We start from the raw sequence: 18504 nt of genomic DNA on the forward strand, positions 1-18504 counted from the left end.
AGCCTTGAACTTCTTTTGCTTTCATGGGTAACTTTTTCTGTGCAGAACTTACACGGGGAATCTAAAAATGATTATTTTCAAGCATTTCAGTTACTCATGCAAAGCTTGAAATCAGGTAGTACAGCATCTTGTCACAAGTATTTTGAACCCATACTTATGGAATGCTTTATTTTAAAAGGTTGTAGGCAGATTTATTCTTTTAATCAGACATCTGAACATTAAATTATTTCATCTCTCCCCCTTCCTCCCTCCCCAGAACCAGTGCTCAGTTGTATGCTATGCATATCTTGCTGCAGTTAGAGCTTGTCCATACGTTCTTCAGTTGTCTTGAATAAAAGCGTTAAAATGGTACACTGAAGACATGCTGCATAGAGTTTTTTTGAGGTTTGATGTTACGATTTTTGGACGTTTCAATGCCTTTAATAAATTTCTCTCCCTTCCCACCAGCTTCTCAGTTTACACCTGCAGAGCAGAGCTGTGGTCTACTCCCTCCCCCCCTTTTTTTTTTCCATTTAACTGTTAAGTGCTTTGCGCTGCTAAATCACTGCTAATTAAAAGACGTGATAATACGTTGGGCAGTGTTAGTCTGACTTGGCTTGTGTATCATACGGTGGGAAAACACTGAAATTCAAGTTACAAGTGCAAACTGTTACTAGCACAACATACTTGAGTACAAGGAATTGGTGATGCCGCTGACTCGAAGTAGAGTGGTTATGACATTGCTGTACAATTTTATGCACATGTTACTCGTGTGAAATAACAGCTTCATCTTTTCCCCTACAGGCAGAGTACAACGTTTCAAAATGCTGGAGATTATCTGGGTGAAGCTAGAGATTACATTGAATGTGATTGTGTCTTCAGACATTCTGCGTCTGCGTTTCATGAGCTAAAGTATTTTATAAAAATGAAACCGGATACCTTCATGAATCTCCAAGTTAACTGTGTCCTGTGAAGTCAGAGAAGATTCTCTGAAGGAGAAGCAGGTGCATCACATACGTGGACTTCTGTTGTTGCACTTTTTTCTTTATTTTATTTTGAAAGGCTGTCTACATGAAGATGAGTCTGCATTTAAGATGTTATCTATGGAATTAGGTGAAGGAGAATACTTTTAATGAGCTGCCAACATTTATTTCCATCTGTGTTTCCAGCTTTTTTTTTTTTAATACATAAAAATGAAGGACAAATATAAAGCAGCAGAGCTGATGTATTTCTGCGAGGCCTTTATGTAAGCCTCTGTTGTCTGGATGTGGTGCTAAAGGACAGGCAATCTGCTTTTGATCAGCTGATTGTAACTGCAAAAAGATAACCTTTAATTTAACGTAACTTGCAGCTGAAATTATTTTATGCTTTGGCTTGCACCGAATGAAAGGGAAAATTAAGTTTTACTGGTCAGTGTTTTACTGAATTAAGAAAGGGAAAACTACATTACCCTTGTTCTACATTTCAAACCAAGAACTGACAACATATTTTTCTTAGAATTTGACTACTAGGGAGATCTCGGCAGAGTAAAGCAAGTCAGATGTCAGCAAACGACTCTTCTCCCCCATCCTTACAGAAGTTTTCCCCACCAACGTGTCATGCTGCTGCACCACAGACCCCAACTTTGTCTTCAAGTCCCCAGTCGGGGCTCTCCAGTCGACTCTCCAATGGCAGTTTCAGTACCCAGAGCCTCACCAACTCCCGAGGCTCTATGCATGGGGTCTCCTTCCTTCTGCAGATTGGTCTCACTCGAGAGACTGTCACCATTGAAGCTCAGGACCTGTCCCTCTCTGCTGTTAAAGACCTTGTGTGCTCTATAGTTTACCAGAAGGTATGGTATAACACTGCCATGTTCTGCTGAAGGCAACAGTTGTTTTGTAACAGACTGCTTAGTAATAAGTGTGTGACTGGAATATGCCAAGAAGTTTGGTACAGTGACAAAGATCCATGTTAGATGCTTGCAGTTATGCACAAATACATTTTCTGACTCCCAAGATACGTAAAAGAAGACCTTCCTGTTACTTTTTTGCTTGTGGTAGCTAGTAAAAGATGTAGTAGTGAATTTTTTGCAAGAATTAGTTTTCACAATATGAAGAACATGTTTTTTTTCCCTTCAGTGATTGTCACTGCATCTTAGGTTTTTACTTACTGTTATTAAGGAGTATGCTTGGAACCCTATAGGCAGAAAGGACCAGTTGTGGCTACAGAAACATGCTGCAAGATCCTGGCTTTTCTTTTTGTTTCTAGTTAATAATTAAAACCTCCACCAAACAGCTAATGCTGTAATTTTTTTCCATATAAGGAATGCATGCATTACTCTTTCATGAGCGGGTTGTTATTGACATAGTTTCTATTAAGAGGGAGTTGACCAAGAAATAAAAAAACCTGGTAGCATGCTTTTCAGATGTATCTTTGTTGAGCTGTTGCAGGTTCTGACTCCTTAGGAAGGAAATAACACTGGTCTTGCGGTTTTTGCATCCAAGTTTTATCTTTTGTTAGGTTAGGTATTTTAGATCTTACTAAGCAACCTGAAAAGCAGTTAACATTATTTCGTAACCTAATTAAGAAATAGTTACTCTTTTCCCTCAAGGCCAGGGGTGGATGAGAGGGAGGGAGTGAAAGGTAGTTTTATTTTGTAGGGAATTGTTTTCTCCATGTCTTTTGTTGTTATGATTGCTGTTTATAGTTGATCAGTTTTATTAGATGATTCTTTTTTACATAATGGCTTGAAAGAGCATAAAAGCAAACGTTATGTGAGCTCTCATTTGCATATGCTTGTGTATTTTTTCCACCACCTCAGGACTTACTGCATCTTTAGTTTATTTTACAAACTAGCTGTTAAGAAGGCTGATTTCATAATAACTTTGTGGGCTACCAAACCGTAATTCAGCATGTTAGTTTCAGAAAAGACAAGTTATTTGGATCAAGTTTTTTATTTTCTTCTTTCTGTACCATGCATGTTAGGTGAACTGTTTTGCAGCCATCTTAGGGACAGCTTTTTCTTTCTGCATCAACTTCTCTTTGCATCTGCATATTTCCTGTCTTCTTAAAGAAAGATGAAAACATTCACGCTTATTTTTCTTTTTCCTTTCTGTTCTTTTGGCAGGCTCAGTTTAACTTCAGTGCCTGTTATAGCTCAAGAAATACCTTATATGCTGAGCCTTAATGTGCTGCAAAATTAATGAGGTTTTCAGGATCAGTTGTCCTCTTTTGTCTGGCTTTGATTCAGTGTATGCTGACCTGCGCCTGATGCTACCAGTAAATGACTGCTCAGTGAGAACATGTTTGCAGGCAGCAAACTGATCAGGAAACAACCTTATGTGTGGTGGATTTATCTTTCATAAGTAGTTTTGCAGCCAGTGCACAAATGGCAGTATCTTCCCTCCACCCTCTATTTGACAGCAGCAGTAAGTCCTGCCTGAACTTCTTTTTCCAGAAAAATAACTTTATCTGTAGCCTTCCCCCCGCCCAGGGAAATTAATCAGCTGGGGGAAAACAATCTAGCAAAAACTTGTGTTTGGGAGCAGTTTAGTACTGTGTAATAAATGAGTCCTGTGTCATAAATAAGTACTGTGTTTACCTAATGTGTTTTCACAGATCTTTCTCTATTGGTAGTCTTGCTGTACTGTCGATGGTCAGTTGTGCTTCCTGATTCAGACACTGCTGTTGCATGTAGTTTGTTCAGGTTTTGCAAAAGCGTAATTAAAAGTAGCATCAGAAGAACTGAAACTAAAGAGGCATGTGTCTGCAAGGAGAGCAAGATGAGTAATGCAAATATTTGATGTGTCTTTTAGCTCTGCTAAAACCTTCTAAATGTGAGCAGAGGAGCAAAACCTTTTTTCGTGTTTAAATTTGGGGAGCTATGTTGGGAGCATTGTGTATTGATATGCTTAATAGAAGTCCTCAGGAAACACAAGTTTTAGATTGAGACTATAACTATGAATCTTCTGAAGCATCTATCTTCTCTGTTCATTCCTTATCCTGATTATTACAGTACCACACACACAGTTCTCAGGGGGAGTCTGAAGATGAGCTAAAGCATGAACAGAAATGACTGCTGCTGGAATAGAGGGAGTGTGTTCAGAAGCAGAAAAATACATAGCATAAGTTGCAGACAGTGTGTGGCCTTGCACAGTGATCAGATATTTCAGAGGCAAGTTCATAATCCTGTTTCATGTTTAAATGCTGTTTCTTCATTCCTCACATGAGAGGACATGAAGTAGAACATAGGGTTTACTGGCTCAAAACTAGAAACTTGTGTGTGGTGATGCTCCACTGGCTGCAGACTGAGAATTCTATAGCACACGGTACTATAAATGCTTTACTCTAGCTTATTTATTTTGTTCTAGCTAAACTAATAGCTATAAATTAAAAACTTGTGGTTGTTCAGTGCTATTACTTGTATAGTATCAGTACCTGCAAGACTTGCTGTAACTTTGTCTGAAAATTTACTTTCATTATTCTGAAACTACCCTTGTCTGCCTTTTTCATCTACAAACCTGTCTTTCATCCTTTTCATTTTCAGTCATACTTGGCATCCTTCTTTTTGGCTTTTTCTCCAGTGCTTTTCTGCATTTTGCTTTCCTACCTTAGGATGCTTGCTTGAAATCCTTGCAATCCATTCTAACCATTGTCTTCTCTTTGACTTGAGTACTGACATGCTGTTTACCTGTACAGTCTGTTTCTTAATCTCCCAAGCTCGTTTTCCTTTTAATACTTCACTGAACTCAACCAAAGGATCACCACTTAGCAAAGTCAAAGGGATATTTCTTAAGTCTTACTGATTAATAAGCCTTTCTCAGATTTTTCTTCTGTATTTTCATACATATTCCTCTCGTATATTTTAAATTTAAAGGAAGAAAAAAAAAACACAAGCCAAAATTATTTTCTCACTCTCTTCCTCTTCTTTCTCTGCCCTTATATATTTCTAGTTTTCATTCCTGTTTGATGCACTTGTTTCCACTCTGTTTATCTTTTATCTCGTCAAACTTGATCCAACATGGTATTTTGTAGTCTATTTTGTGTCTTGTTTAGTTCATTTCCAACAGATACTCTGCCTTCTGTGGCCTACCAGTTTCAGGTTTGCTCTTAAACCTTCTTCAGAAACACTTTACAATTCTGCTATTGCTGAACTCTTCCATATGTCATATGTTGGTTTTTAATTTCTTTCTTCAAAGTAGTCTCAAAATTGTGTTGCTTATGTGCAGGCGTGAAACGCTTATCTAGCAACTCTTGATTTGAGTTCTGGTAACTCTAGTGTGTTTGGTGTCTTTGCTTTTACTAGCAGTAATATTTTTGTTGTTTTTTCTTCATCCTAATATGATCACTCTCAACTGCACACATAATTGGCTATCAACACCAAATTCATAATTGTAAAATTTCTGCTTGATTACTGGCTTGCTTTATGCTTCTCTGTTCTTTCATCTTATTTTTTGGCTGTTTTTGTCATGTTGGGGTTTTTTTGGGTTGTCTGTCTTTCTGTAGGCAATGAATGTCTTTAAGGTGTCATTTTTTACTTTAAATATTTTCTTCTCTCTCAACAGTACTTATGCTTTCTTAGTAGTCTTAATTCCCTGGTTGTTTCCCCCCACATTATGCTGTTTTGATTTCCTGAATTCAGGCCTTAATCTGTCGATAGTCACTTACACGGATACTGAACATGTACACACATATTTATTTCTTTATGACTCTGTGTAGGTTGTTCGGAACACAGTCACTTAAGTATAGCTGTGTTTAAAAAGGGTTAAATTTTGCATATTACACCTGCTTGTGCATCTTTCTACTGTTTCTGTAGTTTCATATATTCATCACTTTTTTACAAATGGTGTAGTTCTGGTACATTGTGTTCCCTGGTCAAGAATTTGAATAATCTGAATTGAATGTGATCTTGTCAATATGTGTGCACTTTTTTGATAGTACTGCCCTATTATTTTAATTAGACAAGGTGCGATTTCATTTTCTGTAGTTGGAATATGACTGAGATCCTTGGATTATTTGATAAACCAGCCAGTTTCCCTTAAAAATTGAATACACTGGGGCAGAGGGGGAAGGAAGATTATATGTGATCAAATATTTTGCTTTGATAATCAGGGGAAAAAAGCCTGAAAAGAAGAACATGCAAATACATCTGTAGAATTTTCTAACCAAGTGACAATTAACTGTATTATTTGTATACCTAAGAACTCAAGTTTTAATGTGGCTGAATTGAAGTAGTTTGGATAGCTAGCTAGAAGGGGGACAAATTTATTTTAAAGTACTTTAAAGTGTCACATTGTGCAAAGACTGAAAACATGTGAAGTGAGTATGAGCTGTCTTCCAAAAGTTTGGGCACTGTCATGATAATGGCTGTCTAAATTGTGGCAAAGGTGTTGACGTGAAGCTTCATATGATTTCTCAAGTGTTAGCAGATGTTTTACTAATAAAATACTGAGAAGAGAGTCATATTACAAAGTTCATGTTACAGTCTGGCCATATTACAAATAGATCTCTACAACTCTTGCAGTAGCAGCTTAATTTGGTGTAATTAATAGGTAACAGTAGTGCAGCTCTCCTTTGGGGTTTTTCTCTAGGTTAAGCTTGTAGTTCACTGTACTTACTTTTGAATGTGTCTAAAACTGTTTTGTGTTCATCAGCTGCACTAAAATCTGTTTTTCCTTTTGTTGGTCTGCCTTCTTGGTTTTTCATCTGCTTTCTTCTTACGGGCTAAGTAAGCTAGCAGAGTAATGGAATGTTGAGGCACAAAAAGCAAACGTGCCTGTGAGAAGGTGGGGGCTGGGGAGTACAAGGGGGCATGGATGTGGTATATGTTGGGCAGGTTAGCATTTTCAGCGGGGTATTAGGTTTGTATGCTGGAATAACACTAGCGAAGCAGTAGTCCAGGTATGTCTGTACTGAAGCATTTGGTGAGGGAAAGATCTCATGTAGTGTGTTTGAAGCTAATTTCTCTGTGTGATAATGTGATTTGGCGTATTATTCTAAAGAGTGGGAGTGAATAGCTGGGTAGGGATGCAGGGTAATAGATTGGAGTGATTTCAGTGGATGAAGAGACTTTCCATGGTAATGGGTGTTTTGCACCATTAGACTCTGGAATTAGCTTTTGGTGGTTTGAAGCATTTGTTTTGAGTTAGGATGGGTCATGAGATATTGGACCTTGAAACAATATCCTCCTACGCTTTTCCCTAGTGTGAGTTTTTGGCCACTGGTCCAGAACTTTGTAAAGTAAGTCCTGGAACTTGAAGGATTTTGCACTTTCTGCCAAGATAGAAAGAAGCCTCAGTTGTATTTTGCTCCAGCAATACTGGCTGCTGTATATTGAGTTCTGGGTAAAAAGAACGGTGTACTGCACTATCCATTAAAACTAGACATGCTGTAATACTTACAGTATAAGCAGTCTAGGTAACACCAATTGGTTTTCCTCAGTGTAACTGCAGTAATGCTCTAGTAGTTTTACTTGTGCAAGTGCTAGGGGTTGCCTACATTCTTTACCTAAGTAGTTGATACTGGTGTACCAGAGATTCATTTTGGCACAGTCTGTTACATAAGTAGACTTCCCGCAAGTGATTTCCTGTAGTTAGATGCTCTTTTGGAGCTGTTAACACTGGGAACAATCTCCGTTTTGCTTTTAGGAAATATAGTAACACTGGGATTAGCCATTTATGTGTTCTGAGTCACTGTGCACATACTTTGGGTTTTTATGCAGGAAAGTAATGGCTGTATAATCCCATAAAATGAAACAGTCTTAAAAAAATTCTGCGTCAAGTTTTGTTTTCAAGTTACGTTATGAGCTCTTAACACTTCAGAGGAGCTGGACAGTGTTCTTCCTTAACAGCTTCATGTAACTGAGCATAAGGAAGGCTCTAAAAGCTGTACTTCGCTGCAGTACAAGAGAGAAAAATTTGGTAGTGTACAACTTGAACATAGTTTAAGCTTTGCGTAAAAATTCTGTTAAAAGATACCACTTGACATAAACCCCTTGTTAATCGATGAGGTTATTGTTGGCCAGCAGTCCGCACATAGCCTTCTGGCTAAGGTGCTAGCAAGGAATGCTGTATTCCCGTATGTGCTGAGGAGCGGAAGAGTGAGCAGGGCGCTGCAGTGTGTGAGGAGCCAAGCTGCCTGCACAGCTCCCCCATGGAAGCCTGGCCAAGTGCCTTAGACGCAGGCTGTGACGGGCCACCTGCAGCTCATCAGGGCCGGCCGTGTGGAGAGCAGCCAGCCAGTGCTTCCAGTGCCCGGGGCACAGGACTCCAGTGGGGGCAGAGCAGAGTCTGAGCTGAAGTGTGTGGAAAGGAGTGGTCAGACAGGCATCTTGCTGTTGGGGTCTGTGCTTTAATCACAGGGGAATCTTGGGGTGAAGTGTGTGTGTAAGGGTGGGACTTGTTCATCAAACTTGAAAAGTTTAGCTGGGGACGACTGAATTCAACAGCCTCCTGGCAGAGACAAGGCTGCAACAGCTCCATACCCAGGTCCAGTCAGCAGCAAGACTGACCATCTATTCCTAGCAGGCACAGGCACTTGGATACCGGTGTACAACTTGGATACAGGTCTGCAACACACACATATGGACACAAAGGTCAACACAGGCAGACACACAGCACTCCCATTAACACAGACAGCGCAAATGGTCTCATACTGTACCTTCCTCTGGTGGTTCAGGTTAAAGGTTGGTTAGTGGAAAGACACAGAAACAAAACCCCCAACAGAACAACACCACCACCGAAAAAGTGGATGCCTCCAGCAGCTGGGCTCAGGTACTCTCAGGCCCAGTAGGTGCTGCTTAATCTTGATCTTTCTAGTTGCACCTTGGTTGAATATCCAGTTGGCACCTGGATATTCACACTCTTGATTTTACTCTAGTCTCTCCAATTGCTGGCACCATTGACACCACATGGGTCTTGTGGTCTGACTCCAGTTTGCTGGAACTCACATCCCCCTCGGTACATGCACATGTGCTCAGAATGAGAACCCATCCTCCAGGAAAATACTTAGAAATGGAATTTAATGAAAAGATAGGACAGATGGTGATGATCAGGCACAGGGCATGACCAGACAATTGTTCTGATGAGAACAGTCTTTCAGGAGGTTAACCATTACATTACAGTTAAAAAAACAGGCAACATTTCACAGTCATTTCATCCATGTGTATGTATACTACTTGTGAGAGAAGAGGGCAGTAAAACATGTCACTACGGTATCAATATGTGTTCATGGCACGCAGCTTAAAAGGTCAATTTAATTAACATGGAACCAAAGGAGGATGTTGATGCCAACACTTCTAATGGTCTATAATAGATGATTTTGTTTGGTTTGTTTTTGTTTTTGTTTTTGTTTTTTTTTATTATTTTATTTTTAACAATACTTTTATTCTGTAACAATTCATTTAGCCTTTGTCTGGAAAACCAAATCTTAATTATAGCCATTATACTGTTATTTACAAATTTTGGAATTAATTTTGATGCTGCTTTCTAGGGAATGTAATGTCTCATATTTTAAATTATTACACTTGATATCACAAAGGGGATTTGAGTATCTATCTGTAAGTTTTGTATATTAGCTAATGCTTTTTAGTCACCAAAATTAATGGTATGTTTCAGACATTTTAATAAGTCCAAGATTTTTACATTAGAATGGATAAATGCACATGGTCATGGTATTTAAAGTAAGTACTTCTTGGTATGTGATTATGTGACCTCTGGTTACTGGGATGAGGGATTATGTGTAGGGATGTTCTGGCAGCTGTGTGATAGGTTTATGGTCTCAGAGACTGGAAAAAAGAGAAACAAAGACACATCCAGTGAGAGAGACTTAGAGACTTAAACCTGTGAAATACCTTAGAGGTTCCTTAAAATCTGTGGTAAGTGGTTCTGTAAACTTGATACAGCGGATGAGTATACTGGAACATAATATGATAAGAGTTTTTACAGGTAATTCCAGGTGACCCAAGGAATTTTAAGCAATAGGATTTTATTGTATAAAGGTTTAAAAAACATCTGGTTTAGGGGACTATAATGATGCTGTCATATCTGTACTGTCATGGCTACTGTACAGAGTATATGAGAGTGTCAGATTTAAGTAGGGAACCTAAGCGTGAGCTGGGAGACAGAGGAAGCAGCCTGCTGCTTTGGCATCAGCCCAGTGAATCAGTTTCTTTCTGCTGTGGATAAAATATCTACTGGTGTCAGTATAATTTCATCAGGTCTGTCTTTTCCTTTTGCACGGCTTAAATGGCACAAGTTCTGCCTCTCTTCGTGACTGTCCATGCAGATTTTATGCTTTCCAGAGCATGGGGATTCTTCAGCATTATGTGTAATGTAAATGTGTAGGGTGTGCACACCAGAACAGAGAAAGCCAACTTAGTATTTTGGACAAAATTGCTACCGGAAAGAGGAAATTGTTTTCTCTCTGAATGGGAAGGGAGTGTGAAAACAATGGGTGTGACTGATACCTTCGTTATGTCTTTGATTTGGTAGAAACAAGTCTAACTGACAATTAATATACCACAAGCTTCATGCAGTTTAGACCCTGCTACTTACTGACTGTGTAAGATCTAAATTACCAAAGTGTAGTTTGGTACCTAATTAAATGAAAATTTGTGGTTTGCTTTTCCATATTTTTCCCCATATTCTTCCTGTATGTGTTCCCACTATAAGTTATTTTAAGCAAAAAGGCCAAAGGAGCTGTTTGATTCCTACTCACTCTTCTGAGAGTCTATTCCTGCTCTTTTTTTCCTCTATGAACTGTTTGCTTTAAACTTTTTATTTTATGACGTTTTACTCACACTTGACAGTATTTTGAAGAGTGGGGAAAATACAGTCTGAGAAAGCTATTCTCAGTGAAGTATACAGGGAAATGGTATGTTACTTAGCCTATCTATTCCCTACGTGGATTTGCAGAATTATTTTCTGTCCATGCATGGAATCGAGTTTTCCTTTTCTTGCATCTGTGGATGTAAACTGCTGTAGAACAATGACATTGAGCTTCTTTTGGCTTGTCTCTCAAGAATAGTGTGGCAGGTGCTAGTGGGATGTCTCAAGCTAAATACCTGCCTGACCAGAATCTCTGAAGTAAACCTTACAGGTGCTGGTGTGTGAGTTAGGTCTGCATTGACTTTCACGTGCCAGACTGATTATGCAGGTCTGAGAGACTGAAAACCCAAAGAAACAGAAACTCTAACATTTATTCTTTTCAGCTTTGAAAAAAGTGTCACTTTTGGTTGGGGGGAAAGGGGAAGAAGAAGTTGGTGTTGATTTGGTTTACAGGTTTTGTTTTGGCATGGGTTATTTTTCAGTTTTTGTTTGTTTTCTTTATGCTGCATTTCAGCGCAGAAAATGTTTCAGTTCCTCAAAAATAAGCAGATCAGTTTTGTTTTCATGGAACACTTAAAGATCTCAAGTTCTGTAGCTGTTACTAGAAGCATTTATGGATAGGATTATCGGACAGCATGTGTTAATTTAGAGTTTGCTTTCTGTTGCAGTTCCCAGAGTGTGGTTTCTTTGGCATGTATGACAAAATTCTCCTTTTCCGCCATGACCTGAACTCTGATAATATTTTGCAACGAATTACATCAGCAGAAGAGATACACGAGGGAGATCTTGTTGAGGTTGTGCTCTCTGGTAGGTATTGTTGTAATAGTGAACAGTACTTTATTCAACAGGTAATATGAAACAGGACTTTATGGAACACGATCATCATGCCTTGAGGTCTTTGACTTGAATCTCTTGCTGGATGACTGTTTTGGGTTAAAGGTTTCCAAGAAAACACAAGTGGTACTGATGTTTCAGTACTGAGTTTTGTTAGTTTCTTTGTCATGTTTTAATCTTCAGATTTATTATTATAAATAAATCTGAATTATTAGATTTATAATTATATAAGTTTATTATTGTAATTGTTGAAGCTGAAATGCAGGTAGGATTCAGAATTTGGTATTTCGACCCTGTCATTTGCTTTCTTTTGCTCAGATCTATCTTTATTCTGTAGCTTTTGCCATTCACGGTTTATACTGCTAAAAGGCTTGATGGAAATGTAGTCGCTGAATCATACCTGTAAGGACAGACTCTTAAGGGTTACTGTAGTACTTGAAAACAGTTTCTTCTGAACAATAAAGTCCTTAGAGGGGTATTATTAACCTGTAGTACTCCTCGCTAATGAGGACACCCCTCCTCCCCCCAAATCCTAGCTGATATGAGTGGTGTTTCATCAGTACTGTGTCAAATTCAACCAAAAGCCAGCTGAGAATAAAAGCTGAACTAGCATCAAGCTGTTCTTTCAGACTTTGAGGATGAAGTGCCAAACAGAAGTTATGTTTTAGAAAGGGACATCTCTTGGCTGTTGTGGGATTAGATTTGAAAATTGGATCACTAATGTGTGATTTCCAGAGTTGTGAGGCTGAGATCCTTCTCTTCATTTCAGCACCTACTTTTCTAGGCATGTCAGGGATGATTGACCAAGTTGATCATCTTGGTTTGAGCTTTTCATTGCTTCTGGTGAACGGCGTATTTGGAAAATTTTTGTGTGTGCCTCGACAGTCTGACTGTTTCCTTATAAACAGACCACCAGAAAATAAGCTGTTTTGAAGATATAAGTCTCTTTCAGTAGGGTTTTAAAACTGAGACATGGGAATCTGAATCTGAAATGTTAGTACATATTTGATCAAAGCATAGCATTTGGTCATAGATGGCAATAGTTACCTTGCCATCAGGGCAAGGTAACGTTAATGTAAAATACAGCACTTTTTTTTTTCTCTTTAATTTACATTCCAAAGAAACAGGAAAAAATTCATTTAAATACATCTATGCTTAAGAAAAAGAACATTACTAATGAAACTTCCAGTGTTACATGGAAACTATACAGTTCTGTTTTGATATACAAAGATCAGTGTAACTAGCTTTTACTGAAAAGGTCCTTTAGAAGATAAAAATCTAATAATCTGTAGAACTGTCCTTTATTTGAAAGTTTTGTGGGTTACAAAACAGCTTGAAAATTAAGTTGCTTTTTCAAACATTGTTGATTTTAGCAATGTCTGATGTATTCACCTTCTCAAGTTAGTGAGGTTTTCAGCATTGTGACTCATACTGTTGATTAGTTGTGGCCATTAACCTACTGACCCCAACAGATTTTTTCCTCAATAAAGCTTACTGAAAACTATGGTATCTTCTGAAAGCATATTTAAGTGGTGTATAGTAAAATGCTATTGTCTAAACAGCTCGTTAGTGTTCTTAGAATGTGCCATTTTTAAAACAACATATTCTTTCCATAAATCCTTGTTGATCCTGTGGCAAGAACCATAACTTACTGCAATTTTTTAAAAGCTTTGGCTACAGTTGAAGATTTCCAGATTCGTCCTCATGCACTTTATGTGCATTCCTACAAGGCTCCTACTTTTTGTGACTACTGTGGAGAGATGCTTTGGGGTTTGGTACGACAAGGCTTAAAATGTGAAGGTAAGTCTGTGATTTTTAGTGTATTTTTGTGTATGTGTGTCTATATAGGATGAGGAAAAAGCAAGTGTGTCATGTTTGATATGTTAGCACCTGATAAATGTGGTATTTTAGAGTCTGGAGGGGTCATACATCAGAATACTGAGTTCTGATCCTGGCATTAGTGCAAGCCTTGTGTGACCCTGAGCAAAAGACTTAAGAAGTGTTCATGTTTCCTACTTTGAAAGAAATAGCTAGCTTATGAGTGTGTTCTTTGCACAAGGAACACGTACTTTGGAGAGACTCCTGAAGGGGAATTCCTTTCTGTATAGCCTTCATTTAGCTGGTTGTGTGGAGCACTCTGCAGCCTGCTGACAGGTACTGATGCTGCCTGCTCACTGGCTTCTCCTTGGCCTTGTGCTCTGAAGTGAAAAGCTGATGAAAGCTGCATGGTGGAGGGGGAAGCTGCTTTGGAGTCTTAGATCTGTTTCTGTAGCTGGGCTTACTGAGGACCAGTGTTACAGCAAGTGGTGCAGAAAAAACTGTTTCTGTGAAGCACAAGAACACTAAAGAGAGTTTAACAGACCAGTCTATTTCTGCCTTTACCATTTTTCTGGATCATCTTTTTAACTGCTTTATCAAAATATCAATACTAATTTTGTTACTTTGAATGCTGAGAGGGTTTTTTTTTTGTCTAAAATAACTTATCTTTTAGGTTGTGGGTTAAACTACCATAAGCGATGTGCCTTCAAGATTCCAAATAACTGCAGTGGAGTGAGAAAGAGGCGTCTGTCTAACGTGTCCTTACCAGGAGCAGGGCTTTCAGTTCCAAGACCAGCACAAGCTGAATACACATCCTCTGCCTCTGAAGAAGTATGTAATGTGAAACGGGAAACAGTTTCTGGTTTTAAACCCTTAAAACTCTGGGGAACTAGATAGTGTTGCAAGTGTCTCATTAATGGGTACCAGGGAGTTGAGCTTAACCATTATGATTTGGTTTAGTTTGCTTTTTAAACCTGTGGAGTCTTAGCCTGTGACACTTACTGATAACTATTATTACTGTGAGAAATGAAATGGAAAGTAAGTTATAACTTTTATGTATAATTTTGTTATTAGTCTGTCACTCATAGTTACATGAGCTCTGAGAAATTTAGTTTCAGGAATGATAAAACATCCTGCCTTCTTTGTAATACAGATTGATTCTGTAATTATGGTATCAGTACAGAATAGGTACTTGTCTAAAGCAGTACAAATTGTAAGCTTTTATGCTGGGAGACGAGAGTGAGTTCCTGATATGCTGTTATGCTTTTCAGAGAGTTAGTCTAAAAAACTCAAAGCCCTACCAAGGAGGGTGTAGGGAATGAAGGGCTTACAGTATAAAGTCATCCATAATAGCTCTTCGTTATAATGGTTATGATGGTTGCTGAGAGGTTATTGATTATGCTGCAATTATATTTGGATTGTAAGACAGGACAGGCAGTGGTAAGATCCATTTGTTTCATTTCTGCTTTTATGGTGGGGTAAAAGCAGTGCTTTAGTCACTTAGTCTTTCCTACTTACCTAATTCTATTGCTTTATAGTAGAACAATTCTTACCACAGTTTAAAATATAAATTGTATAGATTGTCTAGTTCAAGAACATATATTTTTAGTTAGAGCCTATGAAGTGTAGTCTTGAGTCATGAAAAATACTGAATTCTGAATTTTGTAACTGCTGGTAAGATTTACTCGGTGATCGTAGAATTGTAACCTTCTGTCCCAGAGTTTCTGATTTCTACATGTATGTTTAGTAGCTCTTTGACACCTCTTCTTTCTTACCTGATTTTGAATACTAGTCTTGGATGGTCAGTAATATATTATCCTGTTTGTGGTTCATCTTTCATCAGTCTTAAAATACTTTAGGTCAGTATCTCTTCCCTTGTCTGCTCATGTACTGACGCCATCATAGAAGGCTGTTAGGTTGGTGAGGCAGGACTTGCCCTCGGTAAAGCCATGCTGGCTGTCTTAAATCACTCCACTGTTCTCTAGATGTGTAGCGTAGCTCCTAGGAAAATCTTTTCCATGATCTCCCCAGGCACAGAGATGAGACTGACAGGTCAGTAGTTCCAGGGGTCCTCCTTTCTACTCTTTTTAAAAATGGGTGCCATGTTTGCCTTTTTCCAGGCACCAGGGACTTTACCTGACTGCCATGACTTTTCAAAGTCATGACAGTAGAACAGTTTTGGTGCAAATCATGTATACCTTCTTTATTCCAGCGCTGCTGCCCAGAACCTAGTAAGAGGATTCCCTCCTGGAGTGGCCGTCCCATCTGGATGGAAAAGATGGTGCTTTGCAGAGTAAAGGTTCCACACACCTTTGCTGTTCACTCTTACACTCGTCCAACCATATGCCAGTATTGCAAACGGCTGCTCAAGGGTCTTTTCCGCCAAGGAATGCAGTGTAAAGGTAAATCTGTTTTTCTGCTGCTGCAACAAGTTTCAGTAAAGGTCTTGTATTTAAAATTGATTTCAGCTTCTGTTTTCATTGCCAGAAGGATGCACACTGTGAAAGAGGGCAGTATAGTTTTTGGAAAAACTGTATTTTTGAGAGGATGACAGCAGCCCTCATCTCAGTCCAGTAGCCTGTGCATTGGACAGTTTTCTGAAAAAGAAGATTTAATCACAAACAGATTGGGAATACCTTAATTGTAAAAGGATAATCCTAAATTAATAAAAATGGGAAGTACCTCCCTTTGTTCAGTATCTTCCAGGCTCATCACTGAAAAATTTGTAAATTTTCATTATGTTACTTTGGTACAGAATACTGGTTATTATTGTTTGGAAAAATTTTCCAAATTTTTTTTTTTTCAGGTGCCTTTCCTGAGCTAGCTTAGGCTTCATCAGCTGCATGGGGTTTATTTAGCATATGTTAAGATGCATGACTTCAGTTCTCAGACTTCCATGCAGTTCCCAGGGCATAAGTATGACATTGTGACATTCTTCCAGCTGTTTGTTGCTGGGTAGTGCAAATCTTATCAGCTTTGGTTTAGGAAAGAAAACTGTAGTGATGAATCATAAACAATATAGAAAGGACTTTCCATTTCTCTCATGTGAATTAGTCACATGTGAGTACTAAAAGTCGACATTTTAAAAGAGATAACTGAATACATTTTCAGTTTCCTTAAGTAGAGGAGAGCAAAAATTGTAAGCTTACGGCTGTGCTTCTTTTTACTAAAAATACTGCTGTCTCAAGTAAAGAAGTAGTTTTATCTTTCATTTCTGGTTTTATTAATTTGCAGTCTTTGTAGTCTGTTTGAAGGCAGCATCCTGAACTGTTCCCTCCCCCCGTCACTGTGTCTCTTGGTTACATGCAATACATAAATAATGAAGCCTGAAAAAAGGTGTTTTGCAGTTTTAGAACATAGTTCACGCATAGATGCTACTGACCATATGCAGTTGTGACTGTATATCCAGCCAGACAAATGGGGCTACCACATCAGTTTCAAGGAAGCAAATGACCTTGGGTAAAAATAACATTTATGTATGGAAAACAAGCTGAGAGAAATGTTATATATACACAGAGGACAGAAATACTAATAGGCCTTGGTCTGTGCAGTATGATCCTATATGTATTTTCAGTGTATCAGGGATAGGTATTAAACAATCAAAATATTTTCATACCACTTTCTCATGCAGATTCTTAAGGTTTCACACCAACTTCTTTGTGCACATTGACAAATCTTGTAGCATCATGGGTCTTTCATAAGTACTGTGTTCCTGAGTACCCGTAACAACCCTGGATTTCTTGAATTCATCCAAGCATCTGCTTGGACTTTCTGGGATGCTAAGGCTGTATTTGTGGTAATAAATTAAAATGGGCCCAGCACCATTCCTGGACCTGGACACTGAGGTCAACGGGACAATATGGCCCATGGTCATGAACAAGTTTTCTTAGTATCCCAGGCTGGGTGGTTGTATGCAGACTGCCTGTTGGAAAAATTTCATGGGATGCTCTGCTATAAATCAGAACTAGACCTGGGAACTGTTTGGGACTGTGCTAATGCTGGGGACTAAAAGTATGCTAGGGAATGTTTCTAACTGTTTACTAGACTACTTGCAATACCTAAGAATGTTTCTAGGTGTAGTTTAATTTATTAGGATTGACTTGCCCTTAGTCTGGGGAGATACTGATATTTCTCTTGTCTGGGCTGAAAAGGAAAGCACGGTGAGCTTTCCTTGGATAGCAGAAAGGGGCTAAATTGTCAGATTGAAAACAGTTGTGGGAGCAGTAGGGAGTTTTGAGATTCGTGATGTTCACACTGAGCTGAAAGTTGTGATGATACTGCTAATAGAGGAAATTCTTGTTAAATACAACTAATGTTGTATGCTGGACTTTGTTCAGTAGGCTGCATCTGATGCCTCAGATGCAGAAATGGCACACATCCAGGTTAAATTCCATCTTCACATCAGGCCAGATCTGGACACAACGTTATTCTGTCTGTCTTTATGTCAGCAGGCAGAAATGGAGCTTTAATGTTCAGCCTGTCTGAATGATAGGGGATTTACTGCACAGCATATTTGCTCTGCGATACAGGTGTGTGATCCTAGAGGCTCTGACAGCTGCAAGTCTAAGGTGGCAGGTGGGGAAACATGGTAGAGATGAGACATTTAAATCACAGCAGTGGAAAAAAGGATGTGGAACAAATGAGAGGGTGGGAAAAATTACATCATAATGGCAAAAATAACCGCAGAGAAAGCTGGAAAAGTAGAAAACTTTTGTACTGGAAGGGGAAGTGCTGACACAATGAATAGTGGTGGTGCAAATCAACATATGACATCAGGACAAGAATGTTAATTTCCTTCTGGAGGCGACCTCATTGGTGCTGTCTTCAGTTACATCCAAATGTATAAAACTGAGCTGAAGTTTATGATGGAAGTAGTGAAAGATAGAATGTTAGTGGCTGAGTAGGAGTGAGGTTCTGTTATCATAAACTTATTTATCTTCTATTTTAGATTGCAGATTCAACTGTCACAAACGCTGTGCATCTAAAGTGCCAAAAGACTGTCTTGGAGAGGTGATTTTTAACGGAGGTAAGATGAGAAACATGGTTTCAAATACTAACAGATCTTTGG

At 38.7% G+C, this 18504-nt stretch overlaps 1 protein-coding gene across 1 annotated transcript in view; it reads left to right on the forward strand.

Annotated features, from left to right (window-relative positions):
* Window positions 1–18504, forward strand: part of PRKD3 (protein kinase D3) — a 41203-nt gene that overhangs the window by 2105 nt on the left and 20594 nt on the right. The window contains exons 2-7 of the mRNA XM_061365831.1: window positions 784–1810; window positions 11453–11591; window positions 13287–13418; window positions 14110–14267; window positions 15649–15838; window positions 18385–18462. Of these exons, the coding sequence (XP_061221815.1) occupies window positions 1520–1810; window positions 11453–11591; window positions 13287–13418; window positions 14110–14267; window positions 15649–15838; window positions 18385–18462 (988 nt within the window). The 5' untranslated portion in view covers window positions 784–1519. The remainder of the gene's footprint in view (window positions 1–783; window positions 1811–11452; window positions 11592–13286; window positions 13419–14109; window positions 14268–15648; window positions 15839–18384; window positions 18463–18504) is intronic.

The sequence above is a fragment of the Neopsephotus bourkii genome, unplaced genomic scaffold (genome assembly GCF_033783945.1).
Source record: "Neopsephotus bourkii isolate Nb327-2 ecotype Australia unplaced genomic scaffold, CSIRO-AGI_Nbou_v1 NB_1292, whole genome shotgun sequence".
NCBI classification, from domain to species: Eukaryota; Metazoa; Chordata; class Aves; order Psittaciformes; family Psittacidae; genus Neopsephotus; species Neopsephotus bourkii.